This window comes from Aulonocara stuartgranti (assembly GCF_965226115.1).
Source record: "Aulonocara stuartgranti genome assembly, chromosome: 13".
Taxonomy (NCBI): Eukaryota; Metazoa; Chordata; class Actinopteri; order Cichliformes; family Cichlidae; genus Aulonocara; species Aulonocara stuartgranti.
Window position 1 is genome coordinate 15,059,825 of NC_138949.1, and position 23,242 is coordinate 15,083,066.

At 39.7% G+C, this 23,242-nt stretch overlaps 1 protein-coding gene across 1 annotated transcript in view; it reads right to left on the bottom strand.

Moving 5' to 3' along the window:
- Nucleotides 1–62: 62 nt before the first annotated feature.
- Nucleotides 63–23,242, bottom strand: part of psme4a (proteasome activator subunit 4a) — a 29,021-nt gene continuing 5,841 nt past the window's right edge. Inside the window, exons 5-47 of the mRNA XM_082557692.1 lie at nucleotides 20,850–20,999; nucleotides 18,438–18,501; nucleotides 18,263–18,337; nucleotides 17,850–17,972; nucleotides 17,634–17,726; nucleotides 15,884–16,149; nucleotides 15,563–15,749; nucleotides 15,396–15,485; nucleotides 15,226–15,290; nucleotides 14,767–14,917; nucleotides 13,562–13,660; nucleotides 13,417–13,486; nucleotides 13,211–13,278; nucleotides 12,885–13,100; nucleotides 11,734–11,891; nucleotides 11,521–11,616; nucleotides 11,309–11,364; nucleotides 11,135–11,191; nucleotides 9,562–9,617; nucleotides 9,290–9,388; nucleotides 9,100–9,162; nucleotides 8,924–9,019; nucleotides 8,656–8,787; nucleotides 8,359–8,568; nucleotides 6,443–6,579; nucleotides 6,188–6,241; nucleotides 5,971–6,100; nucleotides 5,770–5,851; nucleotides 5,521–5,674; nucleotides 5,304–5,373; nucleotides 5,079–5,204; nucleotides 4,843–4,995; nucleotides 4,512–4,616; nucleotides 4,334–4,425; nucleotides 4,112–4,243; nucleotides 3,791–3,999; nucleotides 3,606–3,691; nucleotides 3,362–3,490; nucleotides 2,909–3,064; nucleotides 1,717–1,879; nucleotides 1,482–1,615; nucleotides 1,260–1,400; nucleotides 63–1,149 (exon numbers count right to left, since the gene is read on the bottom strand). Coding sequence (XP_082413818.1) covers nucleotides 1,266–1,400; nucleotides 1,482–1,615; nucleotides 1,717–1,879; nucleotides 2,909–3,064; nucleotides 3,362–3,490; nucleotides 3,606–3,691; nucleotides 3,791–3,999; nucleotides 4,112–4,243; nucleotides 4,334–4,425; nucleotides 4,512–4,616; nucleotides 4,843–4,995; nucleotides 5,079–5,204; nucleotides 5,304–5,373; nucleotides 5,521–5,674; nucleotides 5,770–5,851; nucleotides 5,971–6,100; nucleotides 6,188–6,241; nucleotides 6,443–6,579; nucleotides 8,359–8,568; nucleotides 8,656–8,787; nucleotides 8,924–9,019; nucleotides 9,100–9,162; nucleotides 9,290–9,388; nucleotides 9,562–9,617; nucleotides 11,135–11,191; nucleotides 11,309–11,364; nucleotides 11,521–11,616; nucleotides 11,734–11,891; nucleotides 12,885–13,100; nucleotides 13,211–13,278; nucleotides 13,417–13,486; nucleotides 13,562–13,660; nucleotides 14,767–14,917; nucleotides 15,226–15,290; nucleotides 15,396–15,485; nucleotides 15,563–15,749; nucleotides 15,884–16,149; nucleotides 17,634–17,726; nucleotides 17,850–17,972; nucleotides 18,263–18,337; nucleotides 18,438–18,501; nucleotides 20,850–20,999 — 4,987 coding nt within the window. The 3' untranslated portion in view covers nucleotides 63–1,149; nucleotides 1,260–1,265. The remainder of the gene's footprint in view (nucleotides 1,150–1,259; nucleotides 1,401–1,481; nucleotides 1,616–1,716; nucleotides 1,880–2,908; nucleotides 3,065–3,361; nucleotides 3,491–3,605; nucleotides 3,692–3,790; nucleotides 4,000–4,111; nucleotides 4,244–4,333; nucleotides 4,426–4,511; nucleotides 4,617–4,842; nucleotides 4,996–5,078; nucleotides 5,205–5,303; nucleotides 5,374–5,520; nucleotides 5,675–5,769; nucleotides 5,852–5,970; nucleotides 6,101–6,187; nucleotides 6,242–6,442; nucleotides 6,580–8,358; nucleotides 8,569–8,655; nucleotides 8,788–8,923; nucleotides 9,020–9,099; nucleotides 9,163–9,289; nucleotides 9,389–9,561; nucleotides 9,618–11,134; nucleotides 11,192–11,308; nucleotides 11,365–11,520; nucleotides 11,617–11,733; nucleotides 11,892–12,884; nucleotides 13,101–13,210; nucleotides 13,279–13,416; nucleotides 13,487–13,561; nucleotides 13,661–14,766; nucleotides 14,918–15,225; nucleotides 15,291–15,395; nucleotides 15,486–15,562; nucleotides 15,750–15,883; nucleotides 16,150–17,633; nucleotides 17,727–17,849; nucleotides 17,973–18,262; nucleotides 18,338–18,437; nucleotides 18,502–20,849; nucleotides 21,000–23,242) is intronic.

Genomic DNA, 23,242 nt, shown 5'->3' on the forward strand with positions numbered 1-23,242 from the left:
CCAGTATCTGATATCCCAATAAAAATGTGACAAAAAAGAAAACGCTCATATGCAGATTTTTGTTAAAAACATTTTTTCATTTTATTGTCTTTAATTAAGCAAACAGTATATCTATAAAAAAAAAAAAAAAAGCAAGAAGAAAAAAGAAAAAAAAAACAGAAGGGAAAGAAAACTCACTGCAGTTTTGGCACTACTCTAGTTAGTGAGGTACTAAAGGCTTCAATGCTGATTTTAAGTCATCAGGGGAAACCATACTGCAAACCAAAGTCATTACTTTATGTTAAAAAGTAAATAGTACCTGTGATAAAAAGGAAAGGGTTATAATTATAGACAGGCAGTTTTTCTTTTTCGTGCACAGAGACACGTCAAAGAGTGATCTCACTGTGCTCCAATCCACACAGCACAGCAGCGGGGAGTTTGTGCTCTCCCTATCTTTGCAGGAGTAGTTGACAACAGGCTCCGCTGCCCACAGCTCAGCCATCTACTTAATTTCAGATATACTCTCTATGAAAAGAAAAAATACAATAATGAAAACTTAGCACTTCAAAAAAAAAAAGGTAAATAAATAAATGTTTGTGCATATTTGCTATACCATGATATACACATACACGATGCATATAACCACATATAGATCAAACAACCACACAAACATTGTGTGTTGCAAGTTGTAAGTCTAAACTAAAGAGACCATTGTTCAGTTCTCTCTGGCTTGCACCAAACACTTCACTGCTGGAAGATAGAGTATGTCCTACACTGGACAATGTGTTGGCTCAGAGCTGATACTTGGGATATAATCCTGAGAAATGTGTGGGACACCGGCTGATGTCTTCAAGCATTCATCAACCTTCACACACACACGCGCGCACACATACGTGGACATGCACGCAAACCACAAAAGAAAAAGAAAACAAAAAATCTGTACAGTAATGTTACAAACTGCAGGCCATTCATCCCTGCTATGATGGATCCTTAAATATTAAGTATAGTAGAAATGCAAATGAGCTAAATACATAAATACACAACATTTTAATCCTTCTGAGTGCCACTCTTCATCTGATGCTGCTGGGATGTTGTGTATTATCTCAGTCAATCACTCAGGTCCTCTCCCCAATGTAGGCTGATGTCTGCACAGACTGGAGCTGTTCCAAACTGTTTCCAATGAAACACAAAAAAAGATTAAATGTAAAAAGTTAGTTAAAATGAAGACAATACAGTCAGGGACAGTAATGACTTGGCAACAGTGTAAAATAATTCTTTACCAGGTTTTAGGCATAATAACAGGGAGAGACCAGCAGGTCAGTGAGGACGAGCAGCTGGTCATCTGTGAACTGCTGCTTATGCTGCTGCCAGTTGTCGTGGTGTGTCCGTCGGAAGTTTGACAGGGTTTTCTTTACAGTCATCTAAAAGGAGACGCCACAGAAGTGATGGTTAGCTTTTGGATATGCCATAATAAATGGCGATTAATCGCTGACCACACATACTTCAATGGGTTGTGTGTCATTGAGGTGAGCACTCAGGTCCATCAGCAGCTGGGGCATCCAGGTGGGGACGTCATATGGGCTAGAAAGAATGCAAGCGCTCAACCCGAGAACACCAGCATGGCGGCGCACCAGGTCTGCAAACACACAAGAGTAGCGATTCCATTCAAATTCAAATGACACTGAAAAAAACCCACACAATCTTTGGTTGGTAGGTAACTCTTAGCAAGTTCCTTACCAGCCGATGGGATGGTGTCCACTATAGAGCCAAGATCTCTCTTCCTCTTCTTAGGCAAGCGAGTCTTGCAGAGAGCCTCAAAATGTGCCTGCATTGGGGCATCCATGGACAGGAAATTGCACTGAAGGAAGCCACTGAGTGTAGTGGCGGCCATTTCTCTTACCTAGAAAACAAAGGCCGAAAATGAGATGGACATAACACCAATTACAAGACACAAAACAATCCAACTGAGGTAACAGATTAAAAAGCTGACGTTTGCTCATAGGTAATGGGTTAGGATTGCATCTGGTAACTGGCCACCGACTGATGCATTTAAAAGGCTTAAGACTCATCATCCAATTATGATAATGCCTGGACCCCTGTGTGTTAATCATTACTGGTGCTCCCAGAGGCATGTGACTCCATCAAAGAATGAATGCTTTTTAAGAATTTCATATTCAAACAACACTGGTTCAAATTCATATTTCCACCCAAAACGATGTTGGCACAGCATAAGTACATTTATGTACTGACACATGAGCTCTGGCACCTCGATGACTACTGTACGGTACCAGGCATGCCATAGCTGCAGTATCGGGGTCAGAAGCAGGGTGGCCCATTAGGAAATACACCGGCTACCTGGACTTAAACAGCCAGCTGGGGACTCAGTGCTTTTCTATAATGGGAGCCAAATGCTTCGTAGCATGTTGTTTTAGCTCTATTCTCAATGGAGTTCTCAGTCTTAGACCGGTGTTTTTCAGTGGACAGGCATCTTTAAATACAACAAGACAAACGTATTGCATCACTAAGGCCGATAAATTAGGCTCAGGGGACTTTAAGTGGCCAAACAAAAATTCCATCCCCCACTTCTTCTTTGTCTCTACTCCATCCTTCTCCCTTTCACTCTCGTTCAATCCGAAACGTTATCTCCATAGCAACAGATTACTGCAGCCTGTGGTTTCCATGGCAACAGCTAAAGGACTGGAAGGGGGAAGAGAGTAGAGAGCCACGAGGAGCGCGCTGAATCACTACAGTGAAGCTGAAAGACAGTGCGAGTGCCTGCTAGCATAAACAAGCACATAGTGGCCAGTTGCTTGGCGAGTGTTACATAATCCGAGAGTCACATGTTTCTTTATCTTCAAGCTAGGTTCCAGCTCCTGCTCATGCCACTCCAGGTACATGTTTCTGCATTCATCTTTACATTTCAAGTTACCTCAAGCTGCTCGTCCTCCAGCAGCTTTATCACCAGCGCCCGCACATCATTCACTGCCTTCTGGTCACTCATGAATGTGAACAGGTTGTAAAAAACCATTATCTGGAGGTATGTGAGCACTGTGTAGCGAGCGTGCCAGGAGCTGCTGCCAGCAATCTGTAACACACAGCAACAGAGCCAGCCTCACATCAGCAACATACTTCAGGTGTACACAATAAGCATGTTTGTCTTTGCAATCCTTTTATTGGAACAATGATGAATACAGTATACCAGGCATGGACAGATAAAGGATTACATAATGTCAAAGAAATTTAAGTATAATCAGATGCCTTTGATTCTTTTGTCTTTCCCACTGAACCTTTCTTTTATGATCAGTGATAATCAGTGAAAACCCCAGTGTTATGTGATGCAGGTAAAAAGCTGAGTGACAGCCACATCGGCCAGGTGACCTACCTCCTGTAGGACACTGAGGACCATGGGGATTTGCTCTGTGTAGAGGAGTCCCTGAGACATCAGAGACAGGCAGGTCTTTGCATCCCTCTTTAATTCATCATAACTGTCATCATTTTCAACCGGCGCAATCTGAAACACGACAGCAACGGGTTAAATGTTATAGTGTATACAACACAACAAAAAGAAAACTTGAAGGTGGTAGTGACGAAGGTAGCTAAGCTAAGACTGAATGTGAGTATTTCACCTTGAAGAGCAGGGGAAGCAGCTGCAGTTGTTCTGAAACAGCAGTGGAGAAGGAGCGACCAGCACTCGCAATCAGCCACTTTAGCACTGCAGAAATTCACAGGACGAATCATTTCATAAATGCCACAGTCGAGTGTGTCTCACAAAGAAACTGATTTGGTTAGTGACAACAGATCAACCACCCACCTGTTTTGAGTAACTTGATTGCTTGAGTCCTCTCATCCTGCACTCCCACCTCATTCTCCTCAATCACGTGGTTCTGGATTTCCTCATCGCCCTCATTTAAAGGTTTCAGCTGCAACAGAATTCTCTCCGTGAAGTCCGAGATGCGTGGGGAGGTGGTGGGCTGAGTGTATGGCAAGTTGACATCAATCATGAAGATATACGTGAGCACGCTGGAAGGATAGAAAAGTAGAGAGGGAGGATGAAAGAAAAACGATATACAAACGAATTTATAATAACTTGATGACACATTTAAGCTTAATCTGGGTGCGAAAAGCGTCTCACCTGCCAATGCGCTCGCGTACATTCTTGTAAACCTGGGTGAGCTTGGGCTCCAGGTATTGCAGCAACCTGTGGAGTAGCTCAGGTACCCTCCACTCCTGCTGAGCTAGACCACCCTGGAGCACGTATAGACGACTGAAAAGAAAAACCATTACAAGTGTCAGATTGTTAAGTCCCACCGACAACGGCATCAGCATCTCCTCAAAGATGTAACTTTTTACTCACCAGGCATCGACAAAAGAGCCTCCCTCTCCATTGACTGGGGACTCCATTAGCATCTCAAACAACCAGTGAAGCTTGCGTGGATCTCTGCTCTCCTGTCAGCGTGAGAAACAACAATCACTTGGATGGTACGATGACTGACGGAGGTGGAAGGATAGAAAATAATGAACACAAGGCTTACACAGGCTGTAGCGATGCATGTACCCCAGTCTGCATACGTTTCTACTGTGATGTTTGACAGGGCAGTGCGGAGCAATGGGCACAACAGCTCCCAAAGGCTCTCGACCTGTTGAAGAAATGGAATGACCAAGGACAATGTTAACACAGTATAACTAACCTAAACAACCACAATAAGAGTGGTGGTGGTGCGATCACTTAAATGGCCTCCACACGTAGTTTAATGCCAATAACAAAAAAATCTCCACATGTGGATTTCCCCAAAGTTATAGCTTGATAAATACAGAAAGTCTGTAGACCTGAATGATGAGGATCATCTTGTTTTGGAGCTGTACCTTTGAGAAGCTCCAGTGCTTGCTGCCTCTGATCAGTCCAGAGATGATCTCCGCAACACAACGCTGCTTGCTCTCGTGGGAGTCTGCCACTAGACGTTCCATATGTGGCCGAAACAGAGGCAAAAAGTCATCGGAAAAATTACGGAACAATCCCTAGGCGAAAAAGAGAAGGCAAATTAGTTGCATTTATTCACTTCAGCTGTTTTTTCCCCTTGGTTTTGAATCTACTACCTCACCTTAAACAAGCAGAATCTGCGTGGGCTGAACTTGTCTTTGCCCTTACGGTCTTCAAGTGAGAGAAACTCAATGAACTGGTTAATGAACACTGGGTCTGAGAAATGGTCAAAGATGATCTGTTCCCACTGTCAAGAAGAGCGGAAAATAAAAGTTTTGCACTTGCAGTTACCATGATTTCACACCACTGTGTGTGTTATATTTTTCCCAGGCTTGTTTGTATGCACCTCTGTCATTTCCTCTCTGGCCAGGTTTTGCGTGGGCTGCTCCTCCTGTGGCGCATACATCATCAGGTTTCTGGAGAACAATTACAAAGTTAGAAAAGAAGAAGTGTGGAAGAGAATCTCTTGCTAAAGCAGCAGATAGCAAAAGAAATGAATGAATGAAAGCTAAAGAGTCACATAAGGAAAACACAAAGAAATGCAGGCATTATAAAATCATAACCTTGGCCAGCAGTAGTATCCCCAATGGGTTTTCTCCACAAACACACACTGATCCCAGTCCACCTGTGTGCGTGGAAGGGTACTGCTGTTATACTGAAGCCACTGGTTGTCTGTGCGATCCCCTGCTACAGTGCCACTAAGCTGTTTCAAGCCACCTATCAAAGATAAAATCCAGATTTTGAGATGACCTTTAGAAACAGTAAGAATACACAAAAACAGTAGTGGGGGATAAACAAAAACATATGCTTACAGAGCTCCAAGGGGCTCACAGGGACTTTCTTATGCGCCCTCTTTATTTGTTTCATGATGCCAGCCACAGCTGATATCGCCACCTAAAGGACAAAATGTGACACTTCAAGCAAACTCCTTATAGCAATGGCTGTACTACATCTATATGCTGCTGGGAAAAGAAAAGAAATCACAGCTCTGTTCCTACGCGTGTATGCCGCACCTTACGGACATAGAGAGATTCATGGTTGAGGCTTTTCACAAAGAACAAAACAGCAGCTGGAGGGAGTTGGTGGTCATCTCTCAGTAGCAAAGAAAGGAAGCCTATTGCAATGTGTTCAAACTTCCAAGGTCTGGAATGAGAAACAAAACTACAGTGAGAGGCTGTCATAAGTAAACACTGGCACAAATATATGGTATGTGCATTAAAAAAAACCCACGAGTTCCCGTTGCTGAGAGAGTCCAGAAGATCGCCAATGAGCTGCTTGTATCTCCTACAAAAATGTAGAATGTAATTATTTACATGCATTTTGTTGTCGAACCTATGATGCTTACAGTAAGGGTGAATGCAGATTAAAACAGCATTTTAATAGAAAGGTTACACCAGTGTTCAGAAGTTTATGTTGCTGCTCACGTGTTCAACTGCAAGGATGTTGGTATGGTCATCTTCATCTTTTTGTTGATGTAAAACTTACCCGACAGACTCGGAGTTCTTGAGCTCCTGTCTCTTTAGACCTTGTGCTACTTCTTCCTCAGAGGGAACATCTTCCTTAGGTAAAGGATTCCCAGTAGTCATAATCTGTTTAGCCACATCACAGCACTCACCGGGGATCTAACAGCATGGAAAAGGATAAAACACAATTTATATATAATTATAATTATAAAAATATTTTGTCCGAACGTGTAAAGGACACGTTTACGGATTACTCCCCATAAGGAGGGAGTAATCCGTAAACTCAGACTAACAGCAGATAAAAGCTCTTGTCTTTGGTATGCATAATGACTGTGTTGGAGTCAGCCTCATAATGACGACAAACAGTAAGTAATTAATTATTATCACAATTGTTTTACCAGACAAGCTTTTAAATTTAAGTGAGACCTTTGTAAGGTCAGTGTAGTTCAAAACTCCTCCAATGCATGGACAAATTCAACATGTGCGTTTATTTCAGAGTTTTGCCTTCTGATCTGATCTTGGATGAGTGACGAAACGATTCTCCCGCAAAACGCTACGTCCAGATGAACAGAATCAACTTTTGGAGACCTTCTGATCTAGTTCAATTAGACCTCATCATGAAACTTTCAGTGTCTTTTACTGTTTGTTAAATTAAAACTTCTAATTCCTTCGACTACCAAACCATGTTAAAGTTATTGTGTCATTAAAAAGGGCTTAAAGTGCAGCTTCTGATGGGGTTGAACCAGTAACTGTTGAGGAATTACATGGGATTGAACAATTCAGTTAAAAGTTTTATGAAAAGTTCTGAGGCTATGACTGGCATCTGCATTGGAAAATTGTTGCTGTGAACCCAAAACGTATAGCCAAATTCAAGTGCACCATGCTACATTAAATACAAAACAAATCCACCAGATACATAAGTGGGAACCAGTACACGTAAAAAGACTCAGATGACCACAGATCATCATTGTTTTTGATGTCTGCCAGATTATTCCCATGATAAAGAAAATTCTTGTCAGGATATACAGTCCAAGAATCCAGACTTCATTAGAGCAAATTGAAAGGTTCTTTCTTCTCACATGGAGCAATCAGTCTCAAGAACACAAAGGGCAGATTAGATAGATTAGAAACAGCTTAAAAAGGCTAGACCAGCTCTGGAACAGCATTCTTTGAAAAGAGAAACCTAAGCTCAACCGGAACTATAATAACAAGACTGTATTGAGAAGACTTGGAATAGCTCATCATGGGAAGGGCACGATATGTATAACTTCCAATTAATAATTATGTGAAAAAAGACAGAAACAGACTGAGATATATACATTGTGCTTAGATTCAGCCAAATGGAGCAAAGTTGATTGGACAGTGCCTTACAGTGCAAATAGATCCAAAGCATGCTGCAAAAGCAACTTAGGACTTTTAAAGGTAAGGACGTGGCATGTTCTGTAACATTCGAGTCAGTCACCTGATCTCAGCGCAACTGAAGTGCATTTCACATGCTGCACTGAAAATGAAGTGAAAGGCCTGGCAAAGCATAAAAAGGAAGAAGAGCCTCTTTTTTTAGTGGGGCCCTTGTGTCACATATCAGGAAGTCACTGCCCACGAAGATTCTTGACAAAAATGTAAAAATGTCATCAGTATGTTAATTTGCCCAATTAAGTTTGAGCTCTGAAAATATGAAAGTGTGTTTAAAATGGATGGAATTCCTCAATGGTTTGGTCAGTTTTCCAACTAAAAGCTAAGAGTCAGCACTTTAAGCCTATGTTAATCATATAACTCTAACCTTTTGCATTTTTTCCCAAACATAAATATAACACATTTTTGTAAAAGATCTGATCTGTGTTCAAGATGGGAACTTTTGAGCTATTGTGCTTTTACCACTGAAGGCAAATACCTCATTTCATGATTCACTTTTGAAAGCATTCTTAACACTCAACTCACAGAGAAGTCAATGCCGATGGTCTCATACTGCCGATGGATTTTGTCTGCAAGATCGTCAAAGAGCCGCACAATTGAGGGCTTCTCCAGAGACATGGCTGAGCTGAGGCCAGACCGTACGATGGCAGGCCACGTCAGAGCAATACACTCCCAATCATGCAGATTGGCCAGGCACACGCCGCTGTGATTCCCCAGAAGACAGTACAAGGCACCCTGGAGAAATACAGATACAGTATTAAAATAAATCTACAAATATAAATAACTGTTCAAGAATTTTTAGTGCAAAGCTGACTGCCATACTTTGAATTGCTGCTGAGTAACAGCGCTGTTGTCTGGGTTGAGAAACTCGAGGACATGGGGGATGAGGTCTCTGCAGCAGAAATTGTAGGTTCCCAATGCAGTGAACAACACATTCTGAGCTTTGCTGCGTACCTGGAAGGCAACAAGTCTCAATTATTAATCATTTACAAAACACTACTCAAATCTTAGTAAGCTAGTAAATCACACTGGCAATGTATTAACAAAATGTAAACTATGCTTTTCCTGAAGGGTGCCGTGCAGAACTCACTTGACTGTAGGTGCTTGTGGAAAGCCTCAACAGATCTCTCATCAGTTCCTGGTGAATGCTCCTGTACTGACATCCTTCCACCGTCAGCTTTCGCAGCTGATAAGGACAAAATCAAAGTCAGAAATGCAAAAACGCCAAAGCTAACCTACAATGCCGTTACTCTATGAATGACTTACTTCATGCTGAAGCATGACCCTGTCTATTAAAAGAGCTCTGATGTGTTGCTTTCTGCCATGAAGCTGTAAATGCAAAGGGTGAGGTCACTACAGTCACTAGTGCATCTTCTGTAACTTTTGAAAATGTGCTTTTTTTTTTTATGACTTCTTCCAGGATAACAGCAGTACAAATATACAAGAGCAGTCTTACTCTGTTCTCCATTGATTTCTTCACAAGGTTGAAACTCTTCCAGCGGGAGTCAAACTCGTGCTTGTGAGAACCTTTGAAGTGTAAAAGGTCGCTGATAATCTAAAACGTCACAGACAAAAATACTGATTTGTGTTCGGCGAGACAGGAACCATGATAGTCGATGCCCACACATTATCCCACACCTAACAACTCAGACATGCTGCACTGTGGCTTTCCAAACAGATATAATGCAAGTATTTTCTATTTTGGCTGTTACTTTACTGGCTGCCCACCTTGATGATGGAGAAAAGAGACTTTGTGTCATCCTCTGAGTGCTCCAGGATATATTCTGCAGGAAGACAAAACAGAAGTCAGATGGTGGAACAGTGAAGTTATGGATGTCGCTGTAGAATAAAGAGGGATCACAAGCCTACGAGGGGGTAGAGCTGGGCGATAGAACGATAACGATATGTATCGCGATATAACTTTTACTCGATAGAGAAATTAAGCTATCGCGATAGACCTCGCCGCTCTTGTCCTCTTAAAAGAAAAAAAAAAAAAAAAAAAAGGTCAGCCAATCTAAATTAAGTAGCGCAGAGCCGAACCAATCACAGCCGCAGCGTCACGTCGCGTGACTTGTTACGTACAGCACAAGTGCCAAGCCGCACGTGTGTTTGTTTGGGAAGCAGCCAGCGGGTAATGGAGCCAGCGCATAATGGAGGAAATGAGTGTGCCGACTAGAAAAATCAACCGAGCGTGACCGAAGAGAAAACAGATGACGGTTCCAATGCCGGAGAGATTGTCGAACGGAAGAGCCAAAGAAGTTCCGTAGTGTGAAGGTATTTCGGCTATTTCAAGTCTGACAAAAAACAGAGTAGCGTGCACTGTAAATTGTGCTGAAAGCAAGTCTGGAAATACAATAAACTGGTGCATGCGTCACACTGTGCGCCACGTTATTGTTTCGGTGAAATGAATTTCTACAATACTGTTACTGTTAATTCTACTCTGCAGTGTTTAAATGCTTACATATACACACAGTTACTGTCCCTCCACACATACGACTCGGTTCTGCTTCTATGCCGCAGCTTTGTTTACTTTTTCCCACCGAGGCTTCTAGACTTCTGATTGGCCAACATTTCTGCACGGTTAGGAATCTAGCGCCACCTGCTGCTTTGGCATGTTCATAGCAGCGTTTTCCTTCATTTCTGCCTTTATGTGTGGACGGGATTATTTTTTAAAACGAAAACGGAAAATCTCAGTTTTCAAAAATACCCGTGTACGTGTGGACGTAGCCTCAGTCTCTGACTGGAAGCGCTAATTCGTCATTCGGCTTTTGTCAGACTAAAGTAACTGTTAAAACTGTTTGAAAAGCTAAGCTATACAACAAGGAGAGATTGAGAATTTCCTTTTAGTTCTCAGTTTATTTGATATTGACAAAAGTTAGTCAGTTTTGTCTGTTCTTCTGTAAAACAAACTAAGATTTATTTTTAGAATTTATATTTTGTTTCTAAGTGGAATTGACAATTTAGTCTGTTTCGTTTGTTCTATTTTGAAACTTAAACGCTTTAGCGGCTGCCTTTTGTGTAGTTTGCAATATTTGCCTTTATTTATCTGAAAAAGTCTCATGTTCCTTAAGTACATCTACCCTGTTGAACTTATTATGGGAAATAAATATTTAAAAACAAGCTGCTGATTATTTCACATTTTACTTGTGAGCAACGGCACATTTAAATCTTACAAATATAGTTATTTGGCTTATATCGTGATAGATATCGTTATCGCCTGAAATGAAAAAAACATATCGTGATATGAAAAAATCTCATATCGCCCAGCTCTACGAGGGGGTATAAGTGGGTGAAAACGTACGTAGCAGCTGTTTCATCACACTACAGATAGCATCTCTGTAGTTCTCTCTGGACTTATCTGTGGGTCGAGATAATAATACAGTGTAAGTTTATATTTCAACAAACCCTTTAATTTATATCTAATGTGAGAAGAAAAAAACTTCTTCCGATAGGTCTTAAGAAGAGATTAACACACCATACTCCATTCCTGTATAGAGGGTGGTCTCATCTAGATTCACCATGCTATGAACCCTGGGAGAAAAAAAACAAAAACAAAAAAACAGAACTGTTTAACATTTAAAATTAAGCAGATAAAGTGAGGATTTCTCTGATCCCTGTATCCCCTGTATTTTATTGACTATCACTGATGTGTTTATCTGGTTTTCTTGATCATATCAAAGCAATTACAGCTCAGGGATAGGCTCTCCTTTCAGTGGAGGCATCAGACCCCCGGCTCCTAGGAGACAGTGCTGAACAATGGTGAGGCTCTGTAGGACATCATCTCTGAAAGTACAAATTAACAAACACAAATCTATCACAAACAGAATCCACCAAAATAAACAAAAAAAAAAAAAATGCAGTTTACAGCTAGTGACCTCTGGCAGCAGAGCAGTTCCTTACCTGCTCATGTCCTGTTCGCCTTCTGCAAATCTCTTAAGGCGCTGAAGTTCAGGCTGAAGAATAAGGTCCAGTAAATAAAACGCTAACGAGATCTCCTCAACACTGGGTACATGCCACTGGATTTCCAAATTCCACAAGTCCCCAGGTCGACCCCAGTCCTGCACAACATTAACATCAAACAAGTTATTATTTAATCTAACAAAAACCCACCCTATGGCCCTGCGGTGCTTTATCAAGAAAATTCTGCTGCAGATACAAATATTGATGACATTTAAGTTACGTAAGGTTAACATGCATCAGCGGGGGAATGATGAACATGAAAAAGTCAAAATATCGAATTTAATATTTGCTCTATATGTGATGATGGTCATGTGAGATTGGTACACCTGTAAAGGAGGACATAAGGTACATAGAGACATATATACATACACTACCATCATTATATTAAGAAAGATAAATCACAGGAATTTCATATTTTCTATTCTGGTTTGGGCCATGTGTAGCTACAACAACTTAAGGTGCTATTTGCAAATGCAACTTTGGTCTAAAGACAAAAAAAATTAATTTTTCAAGAAAAAAAAACTTTAATTTACATACATTAAATCTTCTTTTATTTCTTGGATGTTCACTACTAATAGTTAAAAAAAACAAAAAAAAAAAAACAACATCTAATCATTCTTTAGAAGACTGACTGACCCAAAAACTGATATCCCTAATTGTGTGTTTAGTGGATAAACAGAAAAGCTGACATCAGTATGTGATTTCTTTATTACTGGTTAAAACAGATGCACACAGCACATTTCACTTGACAACTGCTCTTAACTTGGTAACCACATAAGAGTCATTTTATTTCCTCTATGGTCCAAGACACTAATCCAGCCAAACGATCTACTACCCCTGCCTCTACAGAGGAAGAGACTTAATAGGATCAAAGGACTAAACAAAGTAGTAGACAATTAATCAAACCAGGTCATTGCTTCACTAAGACTTATCTGGTTAAAGGACAAATGTCTCTAATTGCTAGTGCCTGATTTTGACCTTGACTCAATGGTTGAGTATAGTAGTAGTCTTTGAAGCCAGTTTCTGACAGTAAATGCACTTGACAAAAAGACTAATGTGTATTATATATAAAGCATATTTGGTATTTGTACCTTAATGGGTAGGTAGTCACCAGTTGGTTGATGGAAACCTCCTGGCACACTGCAGTACTCTGTGGGGTAGATGAGGGCTGTTGAGCGAAGAATGTGGTGCAGCAGGTTGCAAGCCAGAGTGTAGCCCTGTTTACACTTGAGGTGGAGTGTCAACTGCAAAATCTGAACCAGCTCAGAGCGATAGGGCAGGATCTTATCGCCATCCACACGAGACACCTGCAGGTGCAAACAGCAAGAAGGTAAAATAAATGTTAAGGCAAAGAATTATTTAAGTAAGGAATTGGCAAACAGATAAGTTAACTGGAATTATAAAGAAGTCAATTCACCTCAGAGAGCAGCTGGAGATTCCACAGAAATTCCTTGTCAAGCTCCTCTTCATTCAACACTTCCTCATCTGTTCAAAAAAAAAAAAAAAAAAAAAAAAAAGGGGGGGTGCATCAGGTAAATAATATCAATTCAGGGAGGGAAAACCAGATTCAGGTATTTGGAAATATCAACTACATATGGCTATTCCTGTGTGAGCATTACTTACTGACAGCAATTTGATTTATTGCATTGCAGCAGTGTGGTACAAACACCTTGAGTGACTCTGCAGGGTGACACTGAAAACAGAAGCAGAATGAAAATGAAACATAAATTAAGGAGCTCCACGAGGAGTTTGAGTGAATGATATTTACCTTAGCTGCAGCTCTACACATGTCAGCAACCATTCTGCCGGCTACACGAGTCTCAAAGATGTTCGTGGTTGCAAAGTTGAACACCTTTTCTAGAGCCACCTATTAAAACAAAGTGACAAATGTGTTCATATGTATAAATACTGTAAAAACACGTAACATATTTTCATTAATAATAAAAGATACCAAAACAGTCAATTAGAAGCAGAGATGCACCAATAGTGAATTTCTGGGGCAGATATCAATGTTCTAAACAACAATGCCTCCATTAGCTGAATGATGATTTTTTTTCTTCCCCTCACCTTTGAGGAAAATGAAAGTAACGAAACTTAAAGCCATAATTAAACCGTCTTTGAAGATTCAGCCCTGAGCAAAGCTTCAAAGATTTGCTATTGCCCACTAACATCAGTCACTGTCATTGTTTAATAGCAAGAATCAGTTAATAAGTCAGATATCAGCCACCTCTCAGATGATGTCTAGGGTGTAGTTAACTATAACATATGACAGCTGGCCCTCAGCTTACCTTCTAAGGAGCATAAAAAGAAGCCCCTGGATAAAAATGTGTTGGTTTAAAGCAAGACAAACTTGCATTGCTATATTTTGTTATATACTTAGATATTTCCAAATAACATGCCAGGTACATTTAAGTGGGCCAAACTGACAAAATAAGGCTGCTTAATTCATTCATTCAGATCCTCGTCACTATGTCATCCTTCCCATCCAGATGTTGTTGTACGTGGTAAGCTTGTAAATGCTTCACAATAAAAGCTCAATTAAAAACTAAGAAAAACAAAACAAACAAAGGATGCCTCTGAACTCAAATCAGAGAAGGTATTTAATTTGAAATAATTATAGGATGGGCTGAGTATAATGCATCAACTTTAATAGGAGATATAGGGGCATCTTTCTTCCAGAAATTTGATCAATCATAGTTTTAAATCAAATATAAATATGCTTTTAAAACAAATACTTGTTACCTTCTTGCAGTTGAGGTAAACGCAAACCTCAATTCACTATAAATGACTGAATTCTTATTCACCAAACAATGCCCCAAAATCCATTATCCAACTTGACAATGACCCAAAACATGCTCTCAGACATCTCACACTCACGTCATTATTTAGAAAGCATTTTGTTCAATATTAGACTTTTCTATAGTAATGTTTATGTACAAGTAACAGCATGAAAAGACGAGACTGAGTCTTAACCTTGAAGATGTCCAGGGAGCACTGTGTGAGGATGGTGCTAAAGGTTGAAGACAGTCCGAGCTCTACCAGGCTCTCCAGATGAGTCATTTTCTCAGTTTCTGTTTCCTCTCGGGTCTGTTCCAGAGTGCTGCTGTCTATCAGGGCAAAGCATCTATGCAGGGGAAAATGAGAAAAAAGAAAAATGTTTAAATAGATACTGAATATAGAAAATACTCCTGGTGTATATAGATAAATCAGTTATAAAGAGTAAGTATATCTAGTTATTTGTTAAGAAAAGAGGAAAATAATTTTTCTAATTTGTTACCACACTCATTTTAACTTCCTCTGCCATGATATGAAACTAAATTTTGACTACAAGAATACCGAATGGGAACTATGACCCAACAATGGAGAATTGTACTGCTGCTGAACAGTTTCTCTCCTTTAATGTAGACAGTTTTGTATTAATGTTGCACATACCGGTCCATGAACTGAAGCACAAAGTCTTCGAATTCAGCTGAGGCTGAGCACAACTCTCTCTCCACCTTAAAGGTGCCAAAAAAAAGGAACAGAAGTCATACGTAAGGATGATGTAACACTTTTGATTTAAATGCAGAAAGATGGAGAAAAAAAACAAAACAGAAATTCACCTCTGTCAAGTCTGTTCGTTCATGCAGGGCAGACGAACAGTCCACCAAAGGCACAAGAGTCACAAACGTAGCAATAAACTGGAATGTGATCTGTAGGAACACGAATGAAGTTTGTGTCAGTTTTAGGAAGTTCAGCAATAACAGAGATGAACATCAGTGGTGCCCACCATGCACTTGCTGAAGTCATTTGGGTCGACGCCAGGCAGAGCCCTCATGAGCAGGGGTAGCATGTGAGTGGGCCCCTCAGGAAAGCGCTGCCCACCTGACACTAGGCTCCGTGCCACACCAATCATGCAGCTCAGAGTAGCAGTCAGCTGGTGGGGCTCTGTTAGAGTCTCTAAAGCAGGGTATGTTCTGTGGCAAAGCGAGGGAACAATCAGTCTTTTGTTTTCATCACAAAATGTAGTCTATTTTTTTTAATAGATTACTCTGAAGCACAATCAGGGCCAAATTTTCGTTTTGGATTCTCTACTTCAGTACAAACTTACTTCTCTAGCACAGGGGGGATGACCAACTCGGGCCTCATTAACGCTAAGTTCTGCAGGGCCTGGGCTGCATCGAGACTGCCCGTCTTGCTAAACATGGCCAGCAGAACTGGCTGCATCATACTCTCCACAAAGTCTGTGATATCCTCCTCTGTCAGCTTGTGACTGTCTGGTATTGGTGTAAGCCATGTGGGCTTTTTATAGCGCTCTCGGTGAAGCCGCCGAACCACGCTGGCTGGGAGACGTTGGAGCAGTTTCATGAGCTTCATCTGCGCATGCAAACAGAGGGGGAGAAAGATAGATGCATGACAAAGAGATGACACTGGGGGGCTTCCATGTACTCTGGACAAATTGAAAGGTAGAAGGTGCTGTTAGAAGATGACATCATGAACATACCAGCTGAGGATTTATTGATCATGATAGCTTTTTGGCTCACAGCAATGCTGCCATTATGATTTTTCCATCTTATATGTTATATACAATATAATACTAAAACACTTTTATATGTTTGTACATGAGCTCAGGTCCATAAAAATCAGAAGAGTATAAGTGAAATTTCACAAAAACAACAACAACAACAAAGTACAGTCATGTGATTGTCAAACTTTTCAACTCTCGGTCTCCCATCCCACCAGATCGTCAGCTGATTCACGCTGCTACTCTTTTTTTAGTTGATTGCAAAACAGTGTTTACGTGTAATAAAACAACATCTCACATCTATGCAATCAGCACCCTTAAATATACATACTCATGCCCTAAACAAAACAAAGGTTTGTGTACCAGGACATGTTGCTACCTGCCGTGATTAAAGACAGGATCCTCAAAACAGAAAGGCATGTGACCCGGGTGCCAGTGACCTTTAATAGTATCACAGCTATCTCATTCACGTGTCCTGCTGTTATTTCTGAACTAGAGTCTGACATAATCCATAAAAAGATTCAGGGGGGTTCCTGGAAAAAGATATGCAACTATTCCCCCTGTCCCTGTTAATTTGACGCTGGAATTATAGTTGGACCAAGCTGGATGAGTGATGTAATCACACTCAGTGAAGGAAATCAAAACAACATGACTCAAGATTTCTTTTGATTTAGTATGATAGATGTTATACAACAGCTTTAACTCACTTATTAAGACAAGAAGTTAAAGAATGTCTTAATTTGTTTTTAACCATCAACAGTTCAACACACTTTCAGACTGTCTGTATTGAAAACGTGGATTTTTTCTTATCCTGCATTACCATCAATGGTAAAATAATACAAAAAGTATGGAGTTTGCAGACTCTGAATTGAACTAGTAATTTAAGTTAGTGTGTGGCAGAATGTAAACACAAAAGTTCTGCAAGCTTAGGTCGTTTACTGGGACAGATTTCTGTATTTAGTGGTCCATGTGTGCCACCAGGTAGTTTGTAGTAACAAGGTTTCAGTTATAAAAACATGGTGTCGTGTATTTGCATGTACCAATCTGAGCCGAGCAAAATGTTGTGGGGTTATTTTTTGTTGCTATTTATACTAAACTAAGCTGAACTAAGTTCTAACGAAGGAGAGTTTCTCAATTTGAGAGCACAACTCTTAATATTTCATTACTAAAAGGTTTTTAACTGTAGCAGTAGTTTATTTATATATATATATAAAATATATTATATATTTTTATATTCTCCATTTACAAGCTAGTTTGAGCCGTTGATATAATGAGCTAGTCTACATTTATGGTTTGTTTAGTTCCAGTCATCCAAAAGTACGAAGAAATGACTCACCAACCACCGGCCATGATTTGACGGGTGAAAGAAGGATGTAATACTGTTGAAAAGGCCACTGAGCTGAGCTTGAGCTTGCTTGCTGGGTCCTCCCTGAAATTGGTACAGTGAATATCACTGAGAATATCGCATATGCCTAATTGCAAACTGTACAGTAAATGCAGTAAATTATATGGTATATTGTAACATAATATGATTTATGGTCTACAAACTAACCAGGAGGGCTGACACCCAAAGCACCACATGGCTGATGTCGTAGGCATTGGTGACGTATCGTGGTACAATCATCTGACTGGTCCCAACAGGAAGATTCAAGCTCCTCAAAATTCTTGTGAAAATCTGCAATGTGACAAACAAAATTAGCAGGGATATTGTTTGTGTGTTTACCTGGATATTGACAAGTTCTTTGAATGTTTATCTGTGACAGATACTGGTATCACTTCGGGGAAATACGCAAACATGATGCAAGAAGGAAAGCAAGCTCAACAAAGAAACCTGATAGTTTGTTTGCTTGATAACCAGCAATAGACCTGACATACAAACCCAGAGAACATAGGAGCATGTGCCAAAATCCTCAAAAACAAGCAAGTGCTAAGTTGTGTAATGTGCAGTGGGAAGGAGCAACAAACCTTAGGAATATAAGGGTCCCAGTCAATGTAGCCAATGTTGTCATTGGCCAAGCGGGCAAAGAGATTAACCAGATGCTGCAAAGACGTATGACGACATGTTAAATAAGAAAGGTTAAAAAAAAAAAAAAAAATGTTGTACATATGGAAAAAAAAAATTATACATTCATCCACTTACAACTTCCCAGCTCGGAAGATTTTGCACAGATACCCATAAGCTGACCAACTCGTCGAACCACAACCTGTCAGAAAAGCAAAATCAGGAAATAAATCTTTCAAGTTCATAACACACGTGTGACATTTAACCGACCAATGAAAGTATGCTTCAGGCAGAGGGAGAGGAGCACTGGTTAAACATGATGTGAATCCCTTACTATAAGCAGAAAACAATGTAGGGTAGTGTTTTATCTTCTAACTCTATAATCTTGAATTATTTATAACTGTCCTACAAAGAGCTTTGTAATTTGGTGAGCATTAATAATTTAAAACTCATTTCCATGTTTGGGTCAGTCAATCTACTGCACAGCTGTTCAAATTAAATTTGATTACAGGTTTAAAAATATACATTTATGTCAATTCACAAATGTTGGAAACAGCAAAAGTAACATAACTCCCCATGGCAAAGACAGAATGAATTAACCATTTCTCAATCCACTGGTTCGAAAATATTATTGTAGCAGTTAGAAGCACCCATGAGTTTGCACTTAGTAACTGCTCCTCTTTGAAGATGTCAGAGTTTAAGCACACAGCAAGTTTGAGATCTACCCCACCGTTTCAAATATTTTTAAGTCAAGAGGCTGTGAAGGCCAAAAGCTTTAATATGTGGCTCTGACAAGAGTTCCTGGTGGATTTTTAGGCCTTCTTTAGATCATTGTCCCTGTTGTATCAGACAGTTTTTCAGCTCTTGACCAACTGACATCTGAATTCAGAGGGAGCTAACTTAAGTGGACTCCGTTTTTCCTTTTATGAAACCCAGCACCACAAATCTGTGTACTCCTAGTGCTGGAGTACTCCTAGTGCTCCCAAGCCCGGATAAATGATGAGGATTGCACCAGGAAGGGCGTCTGGTGTAAAATCTTTGCCAAATTAAACATGTGGATCATCATCCTTTTATCTGTGGCTGTCACACAAACCTCAGGAGATCACTCCCACCACTAGTTACAATATTACAGTCACTTTCTGCTGATCTATTTGCAGTCCTACTTTGTCTCTCTGATTAGCAAATGAGCAATTTAATCCTCAGTTTTCCAGGTCTTCTTTTGACTTACATAGTTTATGTTAACCAACATTTCTTCATTTAAAGGAGTCCACTGTTTTAATTAAGACAAAACAAGGCTTTACAAGTAAAAGGGCACTAAAGAATACTGCCGAACCAAACAGCGTTTAATGCTGTGTATAAGGGGCAATAATGCAGTAAAAGCTACTCAGTACCCATGAAACAGAAGGTTGACATCTTGATGGTGTTATAGCTGGTGTATGCAAAAACAAAGTTTTACTTCTTTGCTAAAGCTAAAGCTTTAGTAAAGCTCATTAGCGTTATTATCTTGCTTCAGGCTGCCCAAACTTATGCTGTGCATGAATGATAAATTTTCCTAATATAAATTAAAACATTAATTTAATAGTATGTTCAAGGATATTTTATTGCCCTGGTAGAAGTGCAGCACGCTTTAGACGAACAGATGGCATCTCCTCAGCACTCTTAAACATTGTTAATTAAAAGTCAGGATAATAGTCAGTAATGGTTACTGCTGGTGAAAAATCTTTACACTTCTTTAATTAAACTGGATTCTGATTTCACTGAAACATTTTAAAGGTTTGCCTAACTGAAACTACTCTTTAACATGTTTTTCTTCATTTGCATCTATAATGTGCGCTTTTATCGTATTAATTTTTGTTTTTGTACACATCTGCTTAAAAAAAAGTTCTAAATCTCAATGAGATTTATCATTTATTATAATAATAATAAAAATAATGTGCAAGGACAGGACATGGCTAATATAGTAATGAACTGAAAAAAAAATCCTTTTTAAACAAGCATTAAAAATACAGAGTATTAAAAAAGAGTCGATATGTCTCACTGCAGTTGGTTAGGATAGAAAAAAAACTGTGCCTCTGTTCTCTTTTATAGCACTTGTTTCTATGTCTCACTATGGGAAACGCCCCTTGCATATCACAGTCACTTATTCCATTATGCCTGCCAGTTCTGAGTGGCAGTCATGACATCTGTATCGGGACCCTCTACTTTTGCAGAAGGCTGACTCTGTCTTTCCATTCATCTCTTCTTTATTCAGAAGAAAAGCTTTTTTCCTCCCCTCACATACAAAGGCTGATTCTTCATAAAGTCAAGCAGCTAAAGTTGAAAGAAGAGTGCAAATCTTTCCTTATCAACACAAGGACTGCCAGCGTAACTGGTGACGTTTTTTAATAAATTGAATTACGTAACACAATCTGCCACTGGAACACATGACTGTGTAGGCCTGTGTAGACATACTGCTAAATATCATAGCTCATTTTTGATTACTTTCTCTTTGATGTCGCATCAAACTTTGAATAGCAGTGTACATGTAAGAGAATAAAAGAGGTTTCATACTTGAAGCCCCTGTGATGCAGATCTGGAGGCAGAGTTGTTGGTAGAAAGAGCTCAAAGTAGCTGATTGCTCGTTGCATGGTGACATCAAAGGGACAAAGGAGTGGTCTCCACTCATCCAGCATCTCCTGAGTAGCCGCCTCTGAAAAGTACCTGCACAAAGGTAGAGAGAGAAACAAAATCAGAGTTTTGCTTTTTTTATTTTTTTATTTTATTATTATTATATACACATGGTGACAATACCACCAACATTTACATGATTGCTCATAAAAATACACTACCATCCACTTTATTGGAGAAATGTTTAATATGCAATCCAAAAACACAACAAGTTCAACTAGAACCAACAAACTTTTACATTTTCAGTTTTCGGCCAGTCACAGTTGTACCTAATAAAATGGCCAGTCACTGTATATGAACAGATGAAACATCTCAACCTTCAAAGGAGCTTAAAGTGTGGTTCAAAGATGGACAACCTGAACGTGTACATCAGGTTTGGAGACTGACAACTTCTAAGGAGTACTTAAAACCAGCAATGAAACAAAGCCTGGGTCAGAATTACTTAAGACTAGACTAAGTAGGAACATGTTGTTGGTCTCAAAGGTACGGTTTTATCTTGGTTTAAATCCTATCTCTCAGAGAGGTCGTTCTCTGTTGCTATTGGGCAACACTCCTCGGCTTCTGCCCCTATTTATTGTGGTGTGCCTCAAGGGTCCGTGCTCGGTCCTGCTCTTTTCTCTTTGTACATGTTGCCCTTGGGATAATTTTTTAGTAAATACAACATCTCCTTTCACTGTTATGCCGATGATATCCAGATTTATTTACCTTTGAAATCCAATGAGACTGCTTCTTTGCAACCTCTGTTCAACTGTTTGCATGAAGTTAAAATTTGGTTATCACATCATTTTCTTACATTGAACGAGAATAAGACCGAAATCATAGTCTTTGGTAGTCACACTCCACTAGACCAGTTAGCTGATGCCCTAGGCCCTCTCGCTAGCCATCTTTCGTCCACTGTAAGAAACCTCGGAGTGTTCCTGGATGGCTCTTTTAAACTCGAGAAACAGGTGTCCACTGTGGTAAAAAACAGCTTTTACCAGTTGCGTCAGATTTCCAAAGAAAGCCGTTCCTTCCTTTAAAGGACCTTGAAAAGCTTATCCACGCATTTATTACAGCCAGATTGGACTACTGTAACTCCCTCTACTCGGGCCTCCAACACTCCTCTCTTTGCCGGCTCCAGTTAATTCAAAATGCAGCTGCGCGTCTTTTAACAGGTACGAGAATTCATGAACACATAACTCCAATTTTAGCCAAATTACATTGGCTCCCTGTTAAATATCGTATAGATTTTAAAATTCCTTTGTTCACTTTTAATATTTTGAATAATTTAGCGCCCAGTTATCTTTCTGATTTACTCCATTCATACAATCCCAACAGAGCACTTAGATCGTCCAACCACAGGCTCCTAGCACAACCTAGGACTCGAATGAAGTCGAGAGGCGACCGGGCCTTTGCATCCGTGGCACCCAGACTCTGGAATAACCTCCCCGTTCATATTCGCACTGCCGAGTCTATCCAGTCTTTTAAATTACGTCTTAAAACTTATTTTTTTACTTTGGCTTTTGATTCTGTGTAGTTGGCTGTTTTAGCTTGTTGCGTTGTTACCTATTGTTTGTTGTCCTCTTTTATTGTTTGTTTTAACTGTCTCATGTTTTTATTGACTGTGAAGCACTATGGTCAACACTGTTGTTTTAATATGTGCTATATAAATAAATTTTGATTGATTGATTGATTGATTGATTGATAATAATAACCTTCAACACTGCTGATTCTACTTAAGCGAATTCAGATGCATCTATTATGAAATTATCAACATTATAAATAACAGTTTGCCTGATGCTGAATATGATTTCTTATTTCTAATTGCTGAATACATTTTATTACGTTGTAATGTAAGAAAAGAATTCTAATCTGTAGTAAGGTTCAGACATTTGCCTCTCATTCATTTTTGCTAATACAAATCCAGACAGGACAGGAGCAGATTGATGATAACCACACAAACACAGATACACAGGCTACTCTTGGGAACAGCGGAGAAGAGAATTAAACATTCATAGGTGTGGTCAAGTCACACGATTTGATACTGACAATGCACATTACAGCAACTTTAAGGAGTCATTTTTGCATGTAAGGGTGACCATTTATCACAAGTTCTGCCTGAAATGGTCAAAGTATTCTCTGAATTATCGATCAGAAAATCTAATTTAAGAGTACAGGGGCCGAACTGGTAATTTGGGAAATCCAGGCAAACTCTTTGTTTTGTTTTCTGGGGGTTTTCTGTAGCAATACTGCCATTTGTAGAAGCACACAAAGTACTTTTCTTCATTAAAACAGAA